This window comes from Papio anubis, chromosome 14 (assembly GCF_008728515.1).
Source record: "Papio anubis isolate 15944 chromosome 14, Panubis1.0, whole genome shotgun sequence".
Taxonomy (NCBI): domain Eukaryota; kingdom Metazoa; phylum Chordata; class Mammalia; order Primates; family Cercopithecidae; genus Papio; species Papio anubis.
In genome coordinates this window covers 49,252,685-49,278,034 of record NC_044989.1, presented here as the reverse complement: position 1 = coordinate 49,278,034, position 25,350 = coordinate 49,252,685, and the positions used below count along the sequence as shown (strand labels likewise).

The following is a 25,350-nucleotide window of genomic DNA, read 5'->3' as shown; positions in this document are numbered from 1 at the left end:
TCAATGAGTTTTAAAGGGCCAAGTCCCCAGCACCTCTACTCTTTAGGGTGAGAGCAGAGTGTGCTTCTGTAGCTTCCTGAGCCTCTGCTGAGTGAGCACACTGGCCTCGTTCCCAAGGACACAAAAGGGTTAAGGTAAGCCTGTGATGCAGTTATTCCTTAGTTGATGTTCTGCCCAGGTTGTTGTGGTCATCATCACCATCATCATCTGGTTTTCATATAGGTACTTCCTCTCTTAAGAGACCAGGGGTACGTGTAATAAGTGTCGGTTTCCCTTTGTTACTAGTTTTAGATTCCCACAGACTAACGTAAACCCAAGGGCAGCAGTTCTGAACATCATTTTTTATGTGTGTGATGATCCACTGTTGATAGCATGAAATACCATCCTCCTCCCCACATGATGGTATCTGTTGATTGAGATAATCCATAAAGACAAAGGGATATTTGAATACAATAATTATTTAAAATTAGTTTATGTTTTATTTGATTATAGCAACATCGATTTACAGGACAGTTATATGCAAGATATATCAATTATCTAATCGACAGACAAATAGGTGGAGCCTGTATGGATTAAGGATCAGCCAACTACATATAACCCAGAGGCCAAATCCAGCTCATGAGCTAAGACAGGAAACACTAACATTGGATCTAAGTTAAGCAAAATGTTATCTCCCAGTAAAAATTCTCTTAATATTAGACCTATATTACAAAAAAAATAATTATTACACTTTGAATTTGGTCAATAAAAAATTGTGGAAATTGTTTTATAAGTACCTAAAGTACTTACATAATATTTTTTATTTTTGCCTTTTGGCCCATAAAACCTAAACTTTATTATCAGGCCCTTTACAGAAAAAGTTTGCTGAATCCTGTATTTGATCCAAATCCCCCAGGGATCCACATCCCACAGCTGCCCCAGCAACTTCCACTATCCTGCAACAGTCAGGAGTCCAGATGTTCCTGGGATAGGCTTTCTCAAATGGCATGGGGGTGCATAGCAACTTCTTTGCCATCAGAACTCACCAACTGGTTGTGGATGTTTTAAAAGATTTACATTGCCCTTTTCTGGATTTCTTTAGCTAATTAATTTTCAAGAGGAGGAAAAAGACATACAGTTGTTCCGCTGTGACTTTAAGTGTTTTCTGGCTGCCCATGGCAGGCCAGGAAAGAGTCCTGGACACACAGGAGCTTCTCTGGGTCAGCTTTCTGAACAGTGTTCTTTGCAAACCCACTAAGCCAGACAGGGTAAAGAACCTGACAGCAAAACAGGAGCAGGTGGTCAGAGGCTCTTCGGGCTAAGCTCTCCTGACCTTGGTATCTGTTTTTGCTTTTAGATCCACTCAGGAGCAGAGCAAGGAAGAGCTGTAGCCCAAGGTGTCCTTGGGCTCCACTGTCCAGGGAACCCTGCTCACTGACCTTCTTAGCGCAATCAGGATGGCTGTTCTACACCCATCTCCACCTCCCCCAGAACCTCCTCCCATGCCCATTCACATCACCTTGCCCTGCCACAGCCCACATTCTCTGTAATTGATTTCTCTTCCTTTCTGGCTTAACCCAGAGCCACCTCCACAAACCTCCAATAACCAGGTCCCTGTGGGTCACAGGAGATGTTCAGGTTGTCTGACAACTTAATTAGATCACTTTTGATGACAGCCAGGCCTGCTGCTGTGGGTGATCATGGGTGAAAGGCTTCAGACCTTAGAGAAAGGTGACACAAAACGTTCTTTCTCTGTCTTATAAACACTTGTTCAATAATTGTATGATTCCTGTCCTTCAGGATGAGAAAGATCTGTCGCTCCCCGCATTGCTTCTCTATACACAAATGATGTGTGTAAAGACCTTAGTTATAGAATCCAGGCTGCTCTGCCTAAGTGTGCCTTTTCAAACTTAAATTTCATTTATTCCTTTGAAGAGGTAATACACGCACATAATACAAACTTCAAAAGTTACAAAAGATTATACAGCAATAAATCAGTCTTCCTCCCACCCGTGTCCCCAGGCTTTAAAGGTGGCATTTTCTTTATGCCTCTAACCTGTGCTGTCTGCCCTTGCTCAGTGCTTCCAATTATGAAACCCCTGTATTGTTTGCATCTGACGTTATTGGTTTTATAATAAGCCTTTTATTTCAGATGGCTGAATAAGAATGGGATTCAAGAAATACACAACTGTGCATTCAATGGAACCCAACTAGATGAGCTGTAAGTAGCCCTGACTATTCTTCCAGCCCATTTAAAGGGAAATGGCTCTTATAACAGCAATATTTATGTGGCTTTGTGTTTTCCTTCTTCTTTCCTCAACCCCATCCCCAGGAATCTAAGCGATAATAATAATTTAGAAGAATTGCCTAATGATGTTTTCCACGGAGCCTCTGGACCAGTCATTCTGTGAGTAGCTTTCCCCATTTCTGTGTGTAAGAGCTCAGTTTGTGTAAGTTAGAAGTCAACTCTCTGCAGCTAGGGGAGAAGCTTCCAAGGCACCACTGGCCATCAAGTTCAATTTTTATTCATGTCATCTGCCACAATTTAGAGAGACAATTTAAGGCTTATCCACAGTCTAACTCTCCATAAAAAAGCAATACTAATAATAACATGTAATGAGCATGCACAGAGTGTCAGATGATGTTCTAAGAAGCTAAGATGCATTTTCTTGTTTAATCCTTATAATCACCCCCTGCGGTAGGACCTCTTATTCCCATTTTACAGAAGGAAAAACTGGCTTCCCTGGAGAGGTTAATTCACTCACTCAAGGTTATACAAGAGTTACAGCAGGGATTTAAACTGATCTAACTCATGGTACAGACCCACATCCACTCGACTATGTGTCTCTTCCCTGGAAAGGAAAGCACAATTCTCCATCATCCTCAACACCCAGGAGCTTCCTTCAATCCAATGAGACCTATATATACATTATTTTTGGATCCTCTTTCCAAATCCCTTGTGATACATTCTGTGCCTCGTAGCCCTGCATCAGCACCTCTCCTCTTGTCATTTCCTTACTTCCATCTTTCCCTCCAAAAGTGACATTCCCATCTTCTCTTCTTGCCTACACTTCCCCTTCCATCAAGGATCATTCCAAAGTTCTACCTCCACAATTCTCTCTGACAACCTCACCATCAGCGACTTCTTCCCGTGGCTCTCATGGCCTTTATGGCTTCTTTAGTGGGGGGACAATCTGCATCACAATCACAAAAAGGCTTTTTAAAAATGTGTTCCTGGCCTCTAAGCAAGACCTACTACATTTACTGAAGAAAGTACTTCAAGAATGAAGAAAGGAACCCAAAAGGAGAGAATGAGGTACAAGAAGGAATGGTGAGCAGAGAAATAGATAAGCATGTTAATAAATCTACAATTTTACTAAAGGATCCTTACGTAATCTGCCTGAAGTCAAGTCAGGCATTTAGGAGCCACCCACCTGAACGTCTTATTTGGCAGCTGGCATATGCTACTATGTGTGGTTATCTACCCACCTACCCACCAACCATCTATATGTGTCACTTTTATCTTCACCAAATAGCTAATATTCTCCTTCAGGCTGGAGCCTGTATACCTCTAGAATTAGACCTGGTATGGAGAGTCAGAATTTTAAATATTTATTATTAATGATAAAGGGTGTGTTGTGATCCATACGTGAGATTCTGCTGCTTTGAAGAAATAAATATACACTTTAGGGTAGATTTCTCATCCTGACCATGTTCAAAGATTATTTGAGAATGCCTGGCTTGACATAGACAACCTATGCAAATGGAGTATCAGTGTGATTAAAGCAGAGATATAGAGCAGACTTCCTTGGTTTAGACCAATTCTTACCTCTCTAAGCCTCAGTTTCCTCACCTAAAAAACGGCCAAAAAATACCTATTTCCTATTATTTGAAGCATAAAACACAAACACATTAATATTTTTTCACTCATCAAATACATTTTTAAGCAAGACTGATCCTGTGCCATGCAGGAAACAAAGGAAAATTCTTCCTCATAGAAAGCTTATATTCTCATTGGAGGTGGGGATAGAGAGGAGTCAGGCAATACATTAAATATACAACTTAATATATCAAGTCATGATATATCTATGAAGTACAAGGAAGGACCCAGGGCTAACAAATGGAGAGTGTTGGGCATATAGTCCATGGATTCAAGTGCACTCAAGTATACAAAATACTCAAAACTTGTATTGCTTAGTTCATGTTCCCTGTTCCTAGAGTGCTTGGGAGACAAATGAATTTTGACAAGTACTTTCCATGTCTTTGACCCCCACAATAGCAGCATGTCAGTTTCACTTAGCAAAAAGCCCTAAAAGTGTTGAATGTTCCTAAGTAGGCATCTCTATCTGTTCATGGACGAATATTTAAGTGATGGGTGGGTTTCCATATGTGACCTGTACCAGGTACAATATTGAATCTATAGCATCTTAACCTACTACCTGCTCCTGAGAATAGTGAAGTTGGATGAGATCCCCCAACTCCTTCGTTATCCAGCTGAAGAAATCAGAACCAGAGGAGGGAAGTGATCTGTTAAAGATCACACTGCAACTAGAAGGGGCAGTCTGGACCAGAAACTAGGTCTTCTGCCTCACATTCCATGTGTTCCCACCATACCATGTTGCCATAAATACGTTTAATTCAACATCTAAAAGTTATTCGGTGAGGCCCCCTGCAACTGGTCGTGAGCTAAAATAGAGAGGAAAATAACTATTAACACCAGCCTCCCAGTCTAAGAACACCAGTCAATGTTACATAACCATGGCACAGAAGAACATCTCCTGAGGTTGCACAAGCAGATTTCAGGCTAAGACACTGCACAATGTATCTCATAAGAATGTTTAACAGAGAACACAAAACTTGAATCCCCCATCCAGCCCCACTGTGAATACAGGCAAGAAGAGAACCTCTGTGAAAGCATCGGAAGCAATTCTGCACGGTCCTCAAGTTATAGGCCCATTGTTTTATCCTTCTTACCACAGGAACACATCTGTCTAGAATTAAGTGAATAAAATTTACAGAAATTCCATGGAATTAGGAAGCACTCTCCATGACTTAAAAAGGTAGAGAGTGATAATACATTCCCACATATTTTCATCTCAGTGCAGGATCCTGGCTGGAAGCCCGGCCTATAATTGCTAATTTCCTCTCCTCCCTCTGGGGCCAAAAGGATTGTTCACCTTAACATCAAGCCACCCTTTCTGGGGCTTTCAGGTTAGTCCATAGATGTTCTTCAAGCCTCTCCTCCTACTGACTTGAGATGCAAGAAGACGAATAACCTATTCCACATCCCACTTCTGCAACCAGATACACTAAACCATCTAAAGCCTGGCCTGAGAGGTGCTTGTGCAGGTGTGCAGTAGACCAGCCCACTCAGGTGACGAGGTAAGAGGTGAAAATAGGAGTATGCGTAGGCTATTCAGATCACAGTAGGTGCAGATCATGCTGACCTTGACTGTACCTTGGGTCAGATTGCTGTCCCCACTCCCACACACACAAAAAAAGACTGTGATATATCTGCATGCAGGAGGTTTACCGGAGAGTGCTTTCAGAATGTACAGGGAATGCTTGATGGAAGCAGAATCAGGGTAATGCATTTGCAGCAAAAGGCTCAGCTGATCCCATGGGGAGATCTGGAGTTAAGACGGTCCTTCAAGGTTGTACTGAATTAAGGTAAGGGGCAAGTCCTCCATATCAAGAATCACTGGGTGCAGGCTGTCCCTGGGGAGGAGCCAAACTCCTGGGGAGCAGTAAGTCAGCTGAGAGCAATTCCCAGAGTAGACTCGGCTATGAGCCACCTCAGCTGCGAGTGGTTCTCAGCTGCCCTAAAGCAGCATCTTCAGAGTTGGATGGGTTTTATTTTTTTTTTGGGGGGGGGGAGGGGTTGGGGTTTTTTAAATCACTCATGCTGGAGTGCAGTGGTGCCATCATAGCTCACAGCAGCCTTAAACTCCTGAACCCTAGCGATCCTCCTGCCTCAGCTTTCTGAGTAGCTGGGACTACAAGCGTGTACCACCACACCTGGCCATTTCTGTTATTGTTGTAGAGACAGGGTCTTACTACGTTATCAATGCTGATCTCAAACTCCTGGCCTCAAGTGATTCTCCCGCCTTGGACTCCCAAAGCACTGGAATTACAGGTGTGAGTCATAACACTCAGCCCCTACCTTTAGCATTTTTGATTCAGTAGGTCAGGGTTGAGGCCTGATAACTTGTATCTCTAACATCTTTCTAGTAAAACTGATGCTGCTGGTCCAGAGTGCTCTCTGAGAATCACTGCCCTAGGACCAGTGTTGGGAATTGGGAAGCCTTGCTCAGTCTCCAAAATATCTCCTCCACAAGCCAACTGTGGTGAATCTTCCCCCATCACTGGCTCAGGCCTTTTTCCCCAGTGGATATATGCAAGGAATTCTAAGAAAACTAAGGGGCACACACTCAAACTGATGATAGTTCCTTTCCTGAAGGCAAAATTTCTAGTTGAGTGAAGAATAGGGAACCTCTGAACACCTGAAGGTGCACGGGTGCACTGTTCCATTGCAAAGAATGATAGACCCAGAGAAAGCCAGCAGCACACAAACAAGCTTCAGAGGAGCAGCTCAGCATCCTCATTTCCCCCTTACGAGTCTTGACCTTGAACATCAGCAGCCATCTGAGTTTTTACCTGATATTCTGAACTCACTCAAGGTTGTTTTTTTTAAGCAATCGAGCAATTGCTGTTTCTTTGGGAAACAGTTTCCTGTGGGGAAAATTTAATGCATTGCCTTTGCAGACTGGAGCCAGTACAATCATATTCTGATGGTTTATCAAATTGATTTGGCTATAGCTCAGATTCATTTGATAGTTCAGATTCAAACACTGAGTTATTTGTATAAGAATGATTCTCTTCCATTACCAGTGTACCCACAGTTCTATAGATAGTAAATTGCCTTTTTATCCAGCCTGGGATCATGAAAGAGAGGTCTTCTAGCCATCTGTCAGTGTAGTATACACAAAAATGTGCTCTCACTTATGGAAATGATTGACCTGTAATAACATCTTTGCTGGGAAAAATAGAAATTGTTCAAATCAAATTTGTGGCACTGGCTATAACACACTTTATTAAATGGGGCACAGAGTGCTTTTTAACTCCTGCCTCTCCTGCCTCGGCCTCTTACTACCTTTCTACCCATGCAGTCTCTCTTGTTACTCTGTATCTCAAAAGGAAGTCCTAACAATGTTGAAACAATTTTAAATTACTAAATCTCTTCTGTGCAAGTCATAATCCCATGGGGTCTCCATTGGTCTTTTCAGGATTTAAATTCTCAAAACTACTCACTGTCTGAATATAGCATGCATTGCAATGTTAAAAGTGGTATTTTTAAAAGAAAGACCAAAATCATTAGAACAGACCAGCCTGAAAGATAAAGTTTAAAAACACCAGTCCACAACTACCCGTCCCCCCTTTTCCAGCCCGCCAGTTCCAGGCACAAGGGCAGGAATAAGTAAGGGCAGGAATAAGTGAGTAAACATTCACAAGGGCAGGAATAAGTAAGTAAACAAGGGCAGGAATAAGTAAATAAACATTCTCAAGTACTCATTGAAGGCATCAAGTCTTATATGACATACATTTAGTGGATGCTGATTAAACACCTACTGCGTGTCTGGCAAGGGGTAAGAAATATATGTAAAAACAAAAAACAGTACCTACTGTAATGCATCTGGCCAAGGGATGAATGTTACTTCCCAGCACAATAAGCACTGCAGAAATTTTCACAAATGGTACAGTAACATAGAGCAGATGCCTAATAAATCCTTGTCATCATATCACACAATGACTTTTAACATGGGAAGCGATAGTGTGGGAGGAGACAGCCTCTGTCATCCTAGGCCTGAATTTCTGCAATAGCCACTTTGTCCCCTTCCTACCCTCAATCCTTTCCCCTTCCATTAGTTTACCAACTATTTATTGAACACATACCATATGCTGGTATCAAGGTTCTCAAGAGTAATCTTACAAAAATCCACCTTTGAATAAAACCATTCTTCTGCTCATATAAATACTAAACTCTTCTGCCTGACTATCAAGGCTCTGAGATCTAATCCCATCCCATGGTTCTCTTTACTCCTCGAAGTATGGTTGCCCAGAATAACTATTCTAAATACCCCTCACTGTGTAATGATTTATTTTTTGGGACTCTCTCTAAGCCTATCTTTAGGAAATAGCCATTGTATTAGTCAAGGTTCTTCAAAGACAGAAACGAGAGAGAGAAAGAGAGAGAGAGAGAGAGAGGAGAGAGGATTTTACTATTAAAGTTCTGGGATACATGTGCAGAACATGCAGGTTTGTTACACAGGTATTCACGTGCCATGGTGGTTTACTGCACCCATCAACCCATCATCTATATTAGGTATAACTGAAGGACATAGAGACATGAAAAAAACCCTCAAAAACATCAGTGAATCCAGGAGCTGGCTTTTGGAAGAGAATAACAAAATAGATAGACTGCGAGCCAGACTAATGAAGAAGAAAAGAGAATAATCAAATAGACACAATAAAAAATGATAAAGGAGATACCACCACTGATCCCACAGAAATACAAACTACCATCAGGGAATACTATAAACACCTCTAAGCAAATAAACTAGAAAATCCAGAAGAAATGGATAAATTCCTGGACACATACACCCTTCCCAAGACTAAACCAGGAAGAAGTTGAATCATTGAATAGACCAATAACAAGTTCTGAAATTGAGGCAGTAATTAATAGCCTACCAACCAAAAAACGCCCAGGACCAGACAGATTCACAGCCAAATTCTACCAGAGGTACAAAAAGGAGCTGGTACCATTCCTTCTCAAACTATTCCAAATGATAGAAAAAAGAGGGACTCCTCCCTAACTCATTTTATGAGGACAGTATCATCCTGATACCAAAACCTGGCAGAGACAAAAAAAAAAAGAAAGAAAAAAAGAAAATTTCAGGCCAATATCCCTGATGAACATCAATGCGAAAATTCTCAATAAAATACTGGCAAACCAAATCCAGCAACACATCAAAAAGCTTATCCACTATGATCAAGCCGGCTTCATCCCTGGGATGCAAGGCTGGTTCAACAAATGCAAATCAATAAAAGTAATCCAACACATAAACAGAACCAATGACAAAAACCACATGATTATCTCAATAGATGCAGAAAAGGCCTTCAACAAAATTCAACACCACTTCATGCTAAAAACTCTCAATAATCTAGGTATTAAGAGAACGTATCTCAAAATAATAAGAGCTATTTATGACAAACCCCCAGCCAATATCATACTGAATGAGCAAAAGCTGGAAGCTTACTCTTTGAAAACCGGCCCAATACAAAGATGCCCTCTCATCACTCCTCTTCAACATAGTGTTGGAAGTTCTGGCCAGGACAATCAGGCAAGAGAAAGAAATAAAGGGTATTCAAATAGGAAGAGAGGAAGTCAAATTGTCTCTGTCTGAAGAGAGATGACATGATTGTATATTTAGAAAACCCCATCGTCTCTGCCCAAAATCTCCTTAAGCTGATACACAACTTCAGCAAAGTCTCAGGATACAAAATCAATGTGCAAAAATCACAAGTATTCCTATACACCAACAATAGACAAACAGAGAGCCAAATCATGAGTGAACTACCATTCACAATTGCTACAGAAAGAATAAAAATACCTAGGAATACATCTTATAAGGGATGTGAAGGACCTCTTCAAGGAGAACTATGAACCACTGCTCAAGGAAATAAGAGAAGAGAGAATTTCTTAGGGGCATTGGCTCACATGTGTATGGAGGCTGAGGAGTCCATGATAGGCTATCTGCAATCTGGAGAACTAGGGAAGCTATAGCATGGCTTGGTCCAAACTTGAAAGCTTCAGAATCAGGGAGGTCATTGGTCTAACTCTCAGTCCAAGCAAGAGGTCTGACATGCCTGTGTCAATAAGGAGACAGACGTGCCTTGGGGAGTAAGCAGAATGATATATTGGATGGATTGACTTGAATGCAATCCAATGTTCAGGTGTTAGATTGGGAAGAGGCCTGAGAACCAGGGAAATCGATGGTAAAACTCTCAGTCTGAAGTCAAAGTCCTGAGAATCCAAGGGGGTTGGGGAGGGAAACTGGTACAAATCCCTGAGTCCAAAAGCCTGATAACCTGGAGTTCTGATGTCTAAGGGTAGGAGAAGAAGGGGGTCCCAGCTTCTGGGAGAGGGCATATCTTCCTTACTTAGCCCATGGATTCACATGCCAGTCTCTTCTGGAAATACCCTCAGACACCCAGACAGAGTGCTTTAACAACTATCTGAATATTCTTTAATCCCCTCAAGTTGACACTTAAAATTAATTATCATGGTCACAACAATGTACTCCCATGAAGATGTGAATAACTGAGGTCTTTTTTTGTTACTTCCCCCAACACTCATGTATATTTGCATCATAAAAATGGAGAGTGTTTTCATAAAGGAATTAAAATCAAACATCAGATTTTTAGGCCATGTGGAAGAACTGTAGCCAGAAAATAGACCTGTGTGTGTATGATAGAGTGTGCATGTTTTAAGAGAAGAGAGCAAAAAAGGGAATATACTGTAGTTAAGTCTCCAGCCAAGATCTGAACAAGATCTACTTACCCCATCTTTGTCCCTGGTAATATAAATTTCTATGGAATTTTCTAAATCCATGGAGATACTAGAGATATGTTGTATTTTCTGTCATTTCAAAATTTGGAAGTCTTGACAGGTTCCATGTTTGATCCCTTCAGACAGTAAGCTTTAAGTAAACACCTCCACAAAGACTTTTATTTCCCTATCATCCAGGAACCACTTTTGCTTAAAAATTTGCTTTATTGAACTTTAAGTGACTTTGCCTCTTTCCTAACAAGAGCTCCCTCATCAGCATCCACCAATGAAAGATCTCAATCCCAGGACACTGACAAGATGCCTTCGTCTCACAGCAGCAAAGCCATCATGTGCAAATGACAGCAGCACATATGTCTTCTAGCTGTGGTAAGAAGGAATCGAAAATAACAAGCTAGCTCCAGAACACTGAGCAATGGAAAGGCAATGAAGTTTACCAAGGAGGCTTCCCAATCTAACACCTAAACACTGGATTGCATTCAAATCAATCCATCCAGTGTATCATTCTGCTTACTCCCCAAGGCATGTCTGCCTCCTTGTTGACACTGCACAAGGTTGCTCCCTTTCTTGGTAACTTTGATATTCTCAGCCACATATACTTACCTGCTGCAGAGGCACCATTTTCCTGAGCTCACTTTAAGTCTAGATTTCTGGATTTCTCGGTCTGCCTTTCATTCATCTCCCCTTAGAATTAGCTCTTTTGTAAAATTTTTTCCAGCCTCTCATTTTTATTACAATGCTGAGTCATGTCTGCTTTTGAGACAACTACTTACTGAATAGATTTCATGAGCCCAAATCCATGCCAGAAATTATACAGAAGACAAAAGTCCCTTAATAATATCTGCTCTCAGGGCATTTGAAATCTGGCTGAGGAGACAAGCAAACATAAATGAAAAGACAATCATAAGAAACAATAGAAGACAAAACACAAGGTGCAAGATTCTGCAATTTGTGGAAGTCAGAGAATATCACAGTTGGCTGGGGTGATCTATCTATTTCCTTTCCTAATCCTTCTCCAGTGTCACTCCCCAGTACATCTTCAAACAAAGCAATAAGTTTCTGGGTACTTACTACATGAAAGGCACTGCTGAGAATGCTGCAGACTTCTACCTTCAAGGAGAGATAAAATACAAATAGTGCATAAAACAAAAGATAGTCAGTGGTAAGAGAGGCAAAAAGTATACAGACTATATGCTATTGCACTCTTACTGGTTTTCAAGGAAAAATTATCTCTTCAACTGTTAAACATTATGGAGACCTCAGTGGGGTTTGTTTTGGTTCTCTATTGCCTCATTAAAATTTAATGGCTTAAAACAACCATTCCATTTTGATCACAATTTTGTGTGTCAGACATTTGGATGGCGGGCCCTGATCCATGCAATGTCAGCTTGGGTGGCTGACTGGGGCCAGGGTGGGGGCCGGGAGGAGGGTCCACTTCCAAGTTGTCCCCATCACTTATGTGCCTCACACATCTGTGTTTATTGGGTGTGTTTGTGTGTGTGTGTCTGTGTTGTGTCTTCTCTAACTCTGTCCATACGGTTTCTCATTCTCCAGGACCTCTCTGCATGGTTTAGGCTTTTACCAATATGGCAGCCTTAGGGTATTCAGAGATTTTTCATGGCAGCTGAAGACTCTGTAAGACGAATGAGAAGATGTCAGTGCTCTTAAAGACTAGATCTATAATGAGTAGCAACATTTCTATCATATTCTTTTATCCAAAGACATCACAGTTCTGCCCAGATTCAAGGGGAGAACAAACAGACCCTCGATGGAAAAGTGTCAAAGAATTTGCAGTCATCTTTAATCCACCACAGAGTACATGAGATAACAGAATGATATTCTATGGAGTATAAAAATTTGTTTCTCTTTACAATCTTCAATTAATCCAATTTTTATACTGTAAACCTAAGAGGGAGGCATAATTAAGAAAAATAATCTGCTTTGTATTGCTCGTTTTGAAAAATGTGAAAAATGTTCAGGAGAGGCAATGATGGCCTTGGTCTAAATTGTTCCTAAAGGACTTCTAAAATGTTTTTTTCATCATGTTTCTTGGAGTGAGTCCTGCCTGAATTGTTATAGACAAAACAGGGAGTTGAGTCTCAGCCTTTGTTCTTTCCACATTTGAGAAAAAAAGAGGAATCCAAATGCCAGATAAGAACTTGGTCACAGAAAACAGGGCAAGTGTCACTAACAGAACTGGCTAGAAGAAGGGTTGCCAAAAGAGAGGAACCGCAAAGATCTCCTGCAGCCAATAAAAAAGTTGGAAATCTCTAAAACAATAGAAAGTATAAATGGAGAGAAGGCAGAGACAGCAGCAGACAGCAAAGATTCATCACAGACACAAGGGTTCATGGACCAGACTCTGATCTCCAGGGACCCCAAATCTGAAGAATCATAATAGGGAGGGAGCTAGACAAGATGCCCTGGACCACCAGAATGTTTACCTTGTGGTGATAGCAATGAGTGTTGTGAGAAGTAATTAGATTCCAGATGTATGTCGTACATAAAGTCAAGAAGTTTTTCTGAGAGTTTTGATGTAGGGTATGAGAGAAAGAAAGGAGTCAAGGTAGGCATCAAAGTTTTTGCATGAACAACTGGAAAGGTGGAACAGATTTTCAGAAAAGATCAGGAAGGCCATTTTTATTATCCAAAGTCTAACCTGCCTATTAGACAACTAAGTGAAGATAAGGAGGCAAGTAAATATGAGTCTGGATTTCAAGAAAAAGAAGCAACCTAGAAATACAAATTTTAGTGCCATCAGCATATAAGTTGTATTTATGTCATAAGACTGGATGAGCTCACCTGCAGAATAAGTGAAGATGGAGAAAAGAAGTCTGGGCACTGAGTTCATGGGCACTCCTCAAGTTGGAGGTCATGGAGGAACCAGCAAATAAGAAGAAACTTCCAAGGAGTTAGGAGACAAGTATTACTAGATATACAGAAAATTGCCAGGAAGGTATAAAATTTCTAGATTTGTATGAGCCTTAAGAAGTCATCAAACATACATAGAGCAAAAATTGACAAAACTAGAAGTATAGGAATCCAAAATCATAGTTGGAGATTTTAATATAATTTTCTCAGTAGTGACAGAATAAAGCAAAAAAATCATTAAGTATATAGGAGATTTTATCTAACTAACAGCTAACAAAGAGGGGACTATGTGTAAAATACACACACATACAAACACACACACACGTAACATAAAGGTAATTGTTCTGAAAATGTAAATCTTCCTGAATATCAAACAGGGGATCAGCAGTCCAGAGACTGGCAATAGTAACCACTACTAACTCTAGGACTTGAGGAACAAATGAGGAAGTCATCTTACTGATGTCCAGAAACTGGGGCTACTGGTAGAAGCTGGATCCTCCAAGGATCTGTTCAACGAGAGCTGGAGTCACGGAGAAGACTCCGTTGCTGCCTGAGACAGAGGAGGGATGAGATATGCTCTTTTACCCACCCTCCAATCTCCTGCTAGTGCCATTTGCTAAACCCAATTGAAAGCTGATTGATAAAGTGGTACCTGGGAAATGGAACTGCAGGGATCATCCCTCCTGCAACACAGAGAAGAGCATAGAGAAGGGCATGACATGGATGTGAGACAACAGGCAAATGATCAACACACTGTATACAATGACTTGTTCTTCATCCTAAGAGCAATGGGGAGTCACTAAAGGGTAATCTCATACGCATTTTTTACATCTGCAGTACTAAGATTGCAATAGATGGTCATAAGGACAGTTATGAGACCAATGCATTTGTCTAGGCAGAGATTGTGGTGACTTAGACCAAAGTAACAGAAGAAGAGGGAAGTAGGCTGATTTCAAACACGTTTAAAAGTTAGGCTTGAGAGAACAAGACACCGATGTCGATGAGAGAGTCAAGGATGGCACCCAGGTTTCCATTATGAAAAACAGGGGAAATTGGAAGGGTCATTTGCTGAGATGGAGAAAACAAGGAAGAACATATTTACAAGAAAGATGGTAAGTTCAGTTTTGATGCAAGTCATCAAAACGGTGGAGTTCAAAAAACAACTGATTATCTGGACCTGGAGTTCAGGAGTAGGATCTGAATAGGGATACACATTTTGGAAGCCATCAGCACATGCCTGGTATGTGAAACTAAGGGAATGAAAGAGATCACCTGAAAAGATTGGGTATAGTCAGAAGGGGTCTAGGTATAGAGAAATGCCAAAATTTAAAGAACAGATAAAAGAGAAGTAAAACAAACAAAAAAAAATCAGAAAGAAGTCAACGGAGATGTCAGAGGAAAATATGTTGAGTAGAATATAATGCCAAGAAAGAGAGTATCTCAGAAAGAAGGAGCATTCTACCTGTGAAATGTAACTACAAAATAAAGGAGATCAGAACTAAGACATGGCCTTAGTGAATATTATTTCCCCAGAGGCTAAAGAGAAACTCAATTGAATTGTGAGATGAGGAAATAGTGACACCAAGTATAAACAACTAGTATAAATGTGCTTGGGAAATGGAAGTGACAAATAAGGCAGTAGTTAGGGATGGGTTTCACTGGACAATAGGAAGGCATTATAAATTTTTGAGCAAGATAATTATACAATGAAAACAAGACTTTGAAAATGTAATTTTCACCAGATTGTGAGAGCATATGGGGTAGCAAATATATATTCACACCCCCAAGTTTCATTACTCTGAGTGTCTACTGCTTTGATTTACAGGAAATGCCAACATTAAAAGATTCTTCTTCCTCAAGTATATACAAGGGTCCCCAAGGGTGCTGAAATGAACTCATCCTGGTCATCACTTGCTACCACCCCCATCAGAAGCACCCACTCATGGCCAAGCTGTTGGCCCCAACAGGTCCAAGCTGATGCCATTTAAATCTCCTTGTTCTCACCAGCCAGTCTTGGTTTTGAAGTTTGCAACTACCAGTGGTGCTGCCAGAAAAGCACCCACATCACTGGTGCTGCTGCCAGGAAGGATGGAACTTGCAGCCCATCAGGGGCAGAGACCTGGTTAAACTGGTCATTTGTGCTGAGGTCTACTGGACAGAGACTTTCCTACCAAACAAGAATAACTGTCTCTCTCTCTCTCTCAGTCTGTGTTATATTTACGAAGAATAGTTGCCAGCCATTAAGTGTTTCTGTTGGTCAGGACATTCTTTATGTACTTTAACTCATCTAATTTTCACAACAACCCTCTGAAGTAGATAGGATTTTTGTCTTCCCATTTTACAGCTGAGGAAACTGAAACATGGAGAAGTGACATACTTGACCAAGGTCATAAATCTAATAGGGAGAGGGGCAAGGTAGATGTGCAGGCAGGTCTGCTGTAGATGCCAAGTTCGTAACCACCACTCTGCACTGCCACTTGGACTTTGTGCCAACACTGCCCCTACTGCCTGCCAGACTCCTCTTCCTCTTGTAGTATATTTCCTTCTTGTCCTTTTTCCTGAAATTTGGCCACAGATTCTACTCTAGCTCATCAGAAATATTTTTATAGCTAGTTTTATGGTACAGACAAATGGTCTCAATCCCTTAGTCCCATGCAAATTAGCAGGTACAAATAGACTGTAGAAGGGAAGGTGGCTAATTCTACTCACCAGCAACACTTACATCCCAAATTAGCCAGGATGTAAGTATATCCAGGAATCAGAATGGCCTATTATCTAACTCCTCCTACCAGGAACAGAAGGACCAGGACTCCTACAGAACCAAATGTCCCATTAGCCAAGTATTGATCTGGCCAAGGTGTGTTGGAGGAACTGGAGTCTCTCTCCTCATCCACGTAAGAATATCACTAGAGTGTCTGCTATTTTGCCTGCTAACCAAGAGCAAAAAATTTCAGGTTCATAGTAATCCTATTATATTTACCTTTTCTCTTTATAGAGATATTTCAAGAACAAGGATCCACTCCCTGCCTAGCTATGGCTTAGAAAATCTTAAGAAGCTGAGGGCCAGGTCGACTTACAACTTAAAAAAGCTTCCTAGTCTGGAAAAGCTTGTTGCCCTCATGGAAGCCAGCCTCACCTATCCCAGCCATTGCTGTGCCTTTGCAAACTGGAGACGGCAAATGTGAGTCTATTCTTTGAGCCCTGCTCAGGGATTTCCCCAATGTAGAACTTAGTCCATAATTTCTACATATCTGCGACATGAAGAGAATCTACTTGCAGAGAGTTCCCTGTCTCAAGCCCTTTGGCACATTTTGGGTCAAAAATTCAGTTTTGTGGAGAGTGAGGAATGGTTGCACTCTTTCATTTCTTTGAAAATGGGCTCACAGGACAGGGCTACCCATGGGGCAGAACATATACCAAGTACTAAATGAGAAAACATGAAAAATACTAAGCATAGTGCCTGACTCAGAGTTGGTGCATAATATCTGTTCCCTCTTACCCTTGTACCTTTATAGATTTAATCTTTCAAGTCCCAAACTCTGCACTTCATAAATGCCCCATCCATGTCATGTTTGGCAGGGAGATGCATAAATGCCATGCCAGAGACTGATGTACACATCTGCAGCACATCCCAATCACTCTAAGCCTCTCTAATCCACCTTGGAATCTTACTACCTCACAGGGAGGAGAAAGATTAAAACATCTCATTACTTTGGCTTTCAAAGAAAGCCAGGTTCAAGGAAGCCCAGACTTAAAGAGGATGATCTAAACAGAGACAAGTCCTAGTACCTAACTGGTTAAAAAACTGAGGTAATCATAGAAAGGATCTGGAGAGAGTAAACAGAAAGTCGCCTTGGAGATTGTATGCACGCCCCAGACATTTAAACGATGCATTGGAGGTAAGAATTTACTTAGTATGAGAGTTCTAAAAGCTCTCACTCTCCTCTGAGCTCACCTACATAAGCCACACCATGTAGTTGCACTCAAAATGTTTTCCAAGTAGCTAGGAGTCTCTCCTCAGACCCTTCTGAAGGATTTGTAGAAAAATAGCTGTTTTTCAGAATCTGCATGCCTCACTGGGATATTATCCAGAATGGGCACACTTCATAGATGAGCTCAAGAGCCAGGAAATTTCTCCCTGACAACCAGAATTCTTAAGGTCCTGGGCTGAAGCAGTGGCTTGCCTCTTTTATATTCCACATAAGAATTATTCTATCCAGAGTGAGAAAGATACCAATTTTGCACCAAGTCCCTGGAACTGAATACCCCGAAGAAGAAATAAAGAATATTAAGATTGGCCAGGCGAGGTGGCTCACACCCGTAATCCCAGCACTTTGGGAGGCCAAGGCGGAACAACTCCTTGAGCCCAGGAGTTTGAGACCAACCTGGGTAATGTGGTGGGACCTCGTCTCTACAAAAAAACGAAGAAAATTAGCCATGTGTGGTGGCACATGCCTGTAGGCTCAGCTACTCGGGAGGCTGAAGTGGGAGGATTGCTTGAGCCCAGGTGGTCGAGGCTGCAGTGAGCCATCATCGTGCCACTGTACTCCAGCCTGGGCAGCAGAGTGAGACCCTGTCTTTAAAAAAAAGAAGAAAATGTTACGATCACTGTGAGAGCAGCTTGCAGTGTGCTATTTGGCCCAGTTCCAACACACCCCAATAATTTGTTATCTCATCGTATTACTCAGACTCCTCTAGACATAGCCTCAAGGCTCTCCCAATTGGCATCTCCACATCTGCCTTATATTGTCCCAGGACATGAGGTCTTCTCTGATCCCTCCAGACCACTCTGCTCTCATCCCTCTAGGTTGCTGCTGTAACTCACCATCCAGGCCTGTTGGGGTACAGCAAGGAGGGGATTGTGGTTCTTCCACAACGTGCCAAAATGGAGTAACAAAAATTGTGATAGATGGTTTTCGTCTTTTATTTTTAGCAATGGGTATTTGATTTTTGTATTCATCAAATTCACACACACAAACACCACAAAATAATTATGTTATTCAGAAGATAATTTCAGATTTATTCCTTTGATAGTATCATTTCATTGTATATCACAGTAGGTGTGGTTTGGTAGTGGGATTCAAGTTTTAACTTGTATGATGAAATTATTCTGATCCTCATTTGGAAATAATGCCCAGAGTATAAACATGAGGCCCCTGTGACTAAAACTTTGGCCAGTGGTCCTCCTGGACTCTTCCTGGGCTCTTCCCAAATGTTCCTATCAACTACACTCTTCATTTGTCATTGAACCAGATATTTCCTTGTCATAATTCTATATTCAGTTTGCATTACTTTACTCTCATTTTATTCTTCAATTTTTATTGTATTTAACAATACAAGTTGTTTCTTTACAACTCAATGTTGTGAAGGCCATTTCTTCACGATTCAATATTAAATTGACATGCTGTGGCATATGCTTCTAAGTACCCACACAGGGCCTATACCTCCACAAGAATTCCATAAATAACCACCATTTGTCTTCATACTGCTGACATTTGCTGAGTATTCACTGCCAAGCACTGTAATACTTTGTATCTTTATCTCATTTAATTCCCACAAAGGTAACATGATTATTATTCCTTTCTCACAGAGACAGAAATTGAGGCTCAGAGATACTAAATAACCTGACCTACACTGACCAAACAAATCCAGATCTGCTCTGCCTGCCTCCAAAGCTCAGGCTCTGGGACACTGCTACGCCACCCGCAAGCATCTGTTCACTGACTGATCAGAGTCCAAGAGTACCACTTTTTAAACTGACCCTAAACTGAATTTCCAACTCCTTATGATAGTTAGGATTTTCCAAAGTACTGCGGAGGCAAGGTTTGATGTCCCTCAGTTTCCGCTTTTGTTTCTGTTCTTATCTCAGAGACATAAGTTATTTACTTTTCTCCTTACTTCATGTCAGTGGGTCACTTCTGTTTCAGAAAAGGGAAGCACAATATTTAAAATATGTGGACAGCAGCAACAACAATAAGAATCTTCACAGACGCCGACCATAAGTCCCAGGAAGTGAAGGCTGTTTCTAGAGAGTTAAGTAAGATCTCAATCCAATGAACCACACCGCAGTCAGCAAGTACCAGGTTACTTACTTTCTCTTCCTGGAATCAGGCTGCAGCTAGTTCAATAACAGGGTTTAAGAGTCGGGAATTAGACTAAGGACCACAAGATAACCCTCTTATGCCCTCTATGCCCATTATGGAGCTTGCCTCACCTTCCTTGGAAGACCACTGACTAAATCAAAACATTTACTGGGCTCTGTTTCCATTGACTTTCAATTCTGTATATGTTCATCATTTAGCCTTAAACAAACAAAAAGAATCCCTTAGGCCAAGGGAAAATGACTTCCTGGCAATTCAATTCACTTCCCAGGGGTGAGAGAAGAGAGGACGGGGAGAGATGGGGAAAGGTTCAGTCCATGTATAGTAGCTTGGAACACCTGGTGAGACTCATCCTTTAGCATCAAATGGAGTCTTTACCTCCTCCACTCCCCTAGCCACTTCTTTCCTCCTTATGAGGGTTTTAATATTCACTTCCCCGCTTATATCTGAGGTTATGTCAAGGTTTAAAAAAAAATACAGTCAACTTAATATAGATGTGAACTTGCCCCTTGGGGAAGGAGGGAAAGGTATGCATGTGTATGTGTGATTTTTTTTTTTTTTTGCATCCAAAAATGTCCCAATGTAAGGGTTATTCCCATTCCATAAGCCTTTACTTCCAAACTGAAATATTACCTTCCATGTCTCTACATCCAGAGTATTGATAGACTACTCTGGGGTAGAATATTTATGGGTATACTCATGGATTGAATATTTATCACCTGGATTTCATTCAAATCCCTCTGTAAGTACCTCTATCCTGTTCACAAGGCCCCTTGTACATTTGTGTTTAAAGGGAAAACCAAGACAGCAAAGTGAGCCCAAGGAGAGCTAGGCTGCCCCAAGGATGAGTTACATTCTTAGAATAAATTAGGTCCTTTTGCAACTTGCACTTGCTCTTTGGGGCACTCACTAGGAAACTAATATGAGACAGCCAGGCTTACCTTGCAGACAAACACATGTCTGAGGTCTATTGTGGCCCCCAGAAAGTGAGATAATAAAGAACAGGAAAGACCCTGGTAGCATTTCAGGCAAATTAGCTGGCCTCCTAATAGCCTGAGAACCAAAGACCCAGGGAACAGGGGCTGGCTGGGAACTAACTAGATTTTGATCCCCTAATTTATGTAGATAAGAGAAGCAAATAAGTTCTCATTTGAGTGAGAGAACAGTCTGGATCTTCCAGTGATTTGAGTGTAGAGGAATAGGAATATCTCCTACTCAGGCATATTAAGAGATAGCTGGATCAAGATGAGAGAAGGAAAAGCGTAGAGTTGATACCAGGTCTGTAAATTATTTTCACTTAACAGCAAAGCTTAGTCTCAGGCGCCTTCCTCCCCACATTCAGGTTGTGGCAAGATGGTTTCCCCAGTGGGCCATCCAACTCTAGTAATATATATACAAGTTGTTATATTCATTTACAGTAAGCAGCATTAACCCTTGAGCTTAGCCTCAAGGGCAGATACGATGTGAGAAGAAACAAAAAATCTCGGGAAGAAACCCATCATTTCTACCCTGCACAAAGACAGTGATGTATTTGCTATTCTGGATCTGAGATGTTGATTCTATTTCTTTTTGTATTTTTCTAGCTCTGAGCTTCATCCAATTTGCAACAAATCTATTTTAAGGCAAGAAGTTGATTATATGACTCAGGCTAGGGGTCAGAGAGCCTCTCTGGCAGAAGACAATGAGCCCGGTTACAGCAGGGGATTTGACATGATGTACAGTGAGTTTGACTATGACTTATGCAATGAAGTGGTTGACGTGACCTGTTCCCCTAAGCCAGATGCATTCAACCCATGTGAAGATATCATGGGGTACAACATCCTCAGAGTCCTGATATGGTTTATCAGCATCCTGGCCATCACTGGGAACATCATAGTGCTGGTGATCCTAACTACCAGCCAATATAAACTCACGGTCCCCAGGTTCCTTATGTGCAACCTGGCCTTTGCTGATCTCTGCATTGGAATCTACCTGCTGCTCATTGCATCAGTTGATATCCACACTAAAAGCCAGTATCACAACTATGCCATTGACTGGCAAACTGGGGCAGGCTGTGATGCTGCTGGCTTTTTCACTGTGTTTGCCAGTGAGCTGTCAGTCTACACTCTGACAGCTATCACCTTGGAAAGATGGCATACCATCACCCATGCCATGCAGCTGGACTGCAAGGTGCAGCTCCGCCATGCTGCCAGTGTCATGGTGATGGGCTGGATTTTTGCTTTTGCAGCTGCCCTCTTTCCCATCTTTGGCATCAGCAGCTACATGAAGGTGAGCATCTGCCTGCCCATGGATATTGACAGCCCTTTGTCACAGTTGTATGTCATGTCCCTCCTTGTGCTCAATGTCCTGGCTTTTGTGGTCATCTGTGGCTGCTATACCCACATCTACCTCACAGTGCGGAACCCCAACATCGTGTCCTCCTCTAGTGACACCAGGATCGCCAAGCGCATGGCCATGCTCATCTTCACTGACTTCCTCTGCATGGCACCCATTTCTTTCTTTGCCATTTCTGCCTCCCTCAAGGTGCCCCTCATCACTGTATCCAAAGCAAAGATCCTGCTGGTCCTCTTTTACCCCATCAACTCCTGTGCCAACCCCTTCCTCTATGCCATCTTTACCAAAAACTTTCGCAGAGATTTCTTCATTCTCCTGAGCAAGTTTGGCTGCTATGAAATGCAAGCCCAAATTTATAGGACAGAAACCTCATCCACTGCCCACAACTCCCATCCAAGGAATGGCCACTGCTCTTCAGCTCACAGAGTCACCAATGGTTCCAGTTACATACTTGTCCCTCTAACTCATTTAGCCCAAAAGTAAAACACAATGTGAAAATGTATCTGACTGTTGAATGATAATTCAGTCTTGCCTTTGAAGGGTATGCCACAGATAGCTGACAGTGCTTCTACATATCTCATCTAATTTAAGCTTCCTGGCATACCTTTAAGGTAAATTGGTCAGGAACTATTAATTCCATGTGATACATTGGGAAGCTGAATTATTAGTAACAATAATAATTAAAGAATACAATACTATATTACATATTTTATCCTTATATATGTTGTTTTTGAACATTATGTTCAAAGTGCTTTTGTTCAGATTATTTCAACTGATCCCTGTTAAATAAGCAGGACAGGGATTATTCTTGGAGTTTTACAAATGAGGAAACTAAGACTCAGAGTTAAGTGACTTGTTCAATATTGTTTGGTTTGTAAGAGGCAGAGCCAGGATTAGGTATTCCGACTCCCAGAGAATTTCCAAGAGAAGCACCATGGTATTCATTCATTCATTCATTCATTCAACAAATATTTACTGAACACCCATTTGAAGCCTTTGTTATGCATCAGTGTGGACAGGCTAAAATACATTTCCCAGAATTCCCTTCCTCATGTGTTTCCAATTAGAGTGGGCCATAGTGAAGACTCCAGGAAAACAGGAGGGCAGAGGAAAACGGCAGCCATTTTGTAGCTCCGCACACCGTTGCTGATGCTGACTCAGCTTACTGCTGTAAAGCAGCAGCTGGGTCTCCAATTGCTCCACCTTTCCCTGGATCCTCCTTCAGGTTCTCAGACTCATCCTGGGCCAGGTATATTTGTTAAGCTCCATGAAAAAGGGTCCAACCTCTGCAGGGCACTTTCATCACCAAGGTCAGAGGCAACAAGAAAGTAAGCAGGGCTCAGGGTGTGCTTGTGGAATTCTACCTGTGCTGCTGCTTCCAGCATGCTGTGATCTTCCCTTTATGATCGCCCACCCTGAGGACTTCTAGCTCTGGCATCAGCTGTGGAGATATCCTTACAAAGACAGGTTAACCAGCTCCCCACAACTGTGTAAGCCTGTAACAAATATTTACCACCTATATGTATTTACATGCATGCAAATATATCACTGGTTCTGCTTCTCCACTTGAACCCTAACACCTATTATATGACATGCATATGGATTGTAATGTTAAGAACACAGCAGTTTGGAATCAGACAGCACTGAGATTTTATTAGGACTCCACAATAAGCCAGGACCTGACCTCACTAGGCTCAGCTGCCATTTCTGTAACCTAGAGCTGGTTATATAGCTAACTTTTGAGTTTATTGTAAGAAGTAGATAAGAAAATGGTTGTGAAGTGCCTAGTGCTGTAACTGGTGTGGTAAATGTTGGTTCACTTCTCTCCTCCCAGACCTGTGCCTGGTCTAGTGCCTTCTCCTGAACCTCAGTCTAGAACTCATTCCATTATAGCATATTGCTCTTGATAAAATAACCATACTACCCACATCTATTTTATAAATGACCCCATCTGGATATTTTCGGTCATAAATACCAACTATAAATTCCACCAAGCTCTGAGCCTTGGCTAGCACACAAAGCTCTGAGTCTGCTCTTTCAATGTCAGAAGCCAGTCCTTCCTCCTCTTACCATTTGGCAACCTTTTTAAAAGCTGATCCCAAAAGCATTAATGAGGAAGTTCTTACAGAGCCAGAAGAAAAAGCAATCGTCTCCTCCCATCTGACCTGGCACCATTTTGATTTACTGTAAGCATCAAGTGCAAAATAAAATAATTGTCCTTGTAAATAATCTAGAGTTTTACTGTCTGGCACAGTGGCTGCTAGCCACGTGTGGCTATTGGGCACTTGGACCGTGGCTAGCCTGAATTTAGATGTGCTGTAAGTGTAAAATACACATGGGATTCCAAATACTTCATATGAAAAATTGTAAAATAGCTCAGTAACTATTTTATTGATTACATATTAGGACAATATTGTTTTTGAGGTATCAGGACAAATACATTTACAAATTAGTTTCACTTATTTATTTTTACATTTTTTAATGTAGCTACAAGAAAATTTTTAATTACATACATGGCTTGCATTTATGGTTTGCAGTATTTTTCAATTGGAGGGCACTGATCTAGAACTATACAAAAATAAAGGGCTTTCAGCTAGTGTTTTCTCCCCATCCCCCACACACTCATTTGCTGCACGGCTGGGCTGTCCCAGCTCCATCTGCAGTCATTCATCTTCCTTATTTTTGACCAGAGGCAATGTATTTCTGAATTTGGACTCAAAAGCAAGTTGCAGCTAAATTAAAAATACAATAGAGTATTAATTATTCTACAACATAGCTGCTGATGAAACATCGGTTTAAGAAATCACGGCTCTCAGAGGCAAGAATGTGTTCAGAGACAAATATACAGCAAGAGACACTCAGAAGACATTTTTTCCATCACTATAATACTTCCTGGTAAGAGATGAGACTTTTCTCAAATGAGCAAACATATTTATGGGTAGCTAAATTCAGTGCTTCTAAATCCTTTAGACAAATCTGAAGAGAAAGAAAAACATCCTACACTTTCTGTATTATAATAAAAGCTATTGAAATCCAGTACATCAATCACTCTTCCCCCTAAAGGTGTTTATACAGGTAACACCCTTAAAGTTGTACCTCCTGGAGTGGCAATTCAGTCCCATAGTGGTGACCCAGAGGGAAAACACACACACACGCCCACGCAAGAAGTTTCAGATTAATACAAGTTAGTTTTTTCTATTTTTTAAGTTTGTATTGCAAATCTCAAAAACCATGAAGAGTACAATAGCTCCCAGAGATTCCTTAAAGTACCCATATCTCCATGTGTAATACTGAAAATATCAGTAACAAGTACTGATCTCTCAGGATGGATATTGGCTGTGAACATTTCATTTGGCCATCCTGGTACAAAATGAAATCTTTGCCTCCTATCCCTGACCACACACTGGATCTGCTCCCATATCTATTTCCTCAAATTTT

The 25,350-nt window shown here is 41.3% G+C and overlaps 1 protein-coding gene across 1 annotated transcript in view; it reads left to right on the top strand.

Annotated features, from left to right (window-relative positions):
- FSHR (follicle stimulating hormone receptor) overlaps positions 1–25,128 on the top strand; it is a 192,910-nt gene extending 167,782 nt beyond the window's left edge. Inside the window, exons 7-10 of the mRNA XM_003908645.5 lie at positions 2,132–2,200; positions 2,312–2,386; positions 16,473–16,658; positions 21,162–25,128. Of these exons, the coding sequence (XP_003908694.3) occupies positions 2,132–2,200; positions 2,312–2,386; positions 16,473–16,658; positions 21,162–22,395 (1,564 nt within the window). The 3' untranslated portion in view covers positions 22,396–25,128. The remainder of the gene's footprint in view (positions 1–2,131; positions 2,201–2,311; positions 2,387–16,472; positions 16,659–21,161) is intronic.
- The last annotated feature ends 222 nt before the right edge of the window (positions 25,129–25,350 follow it).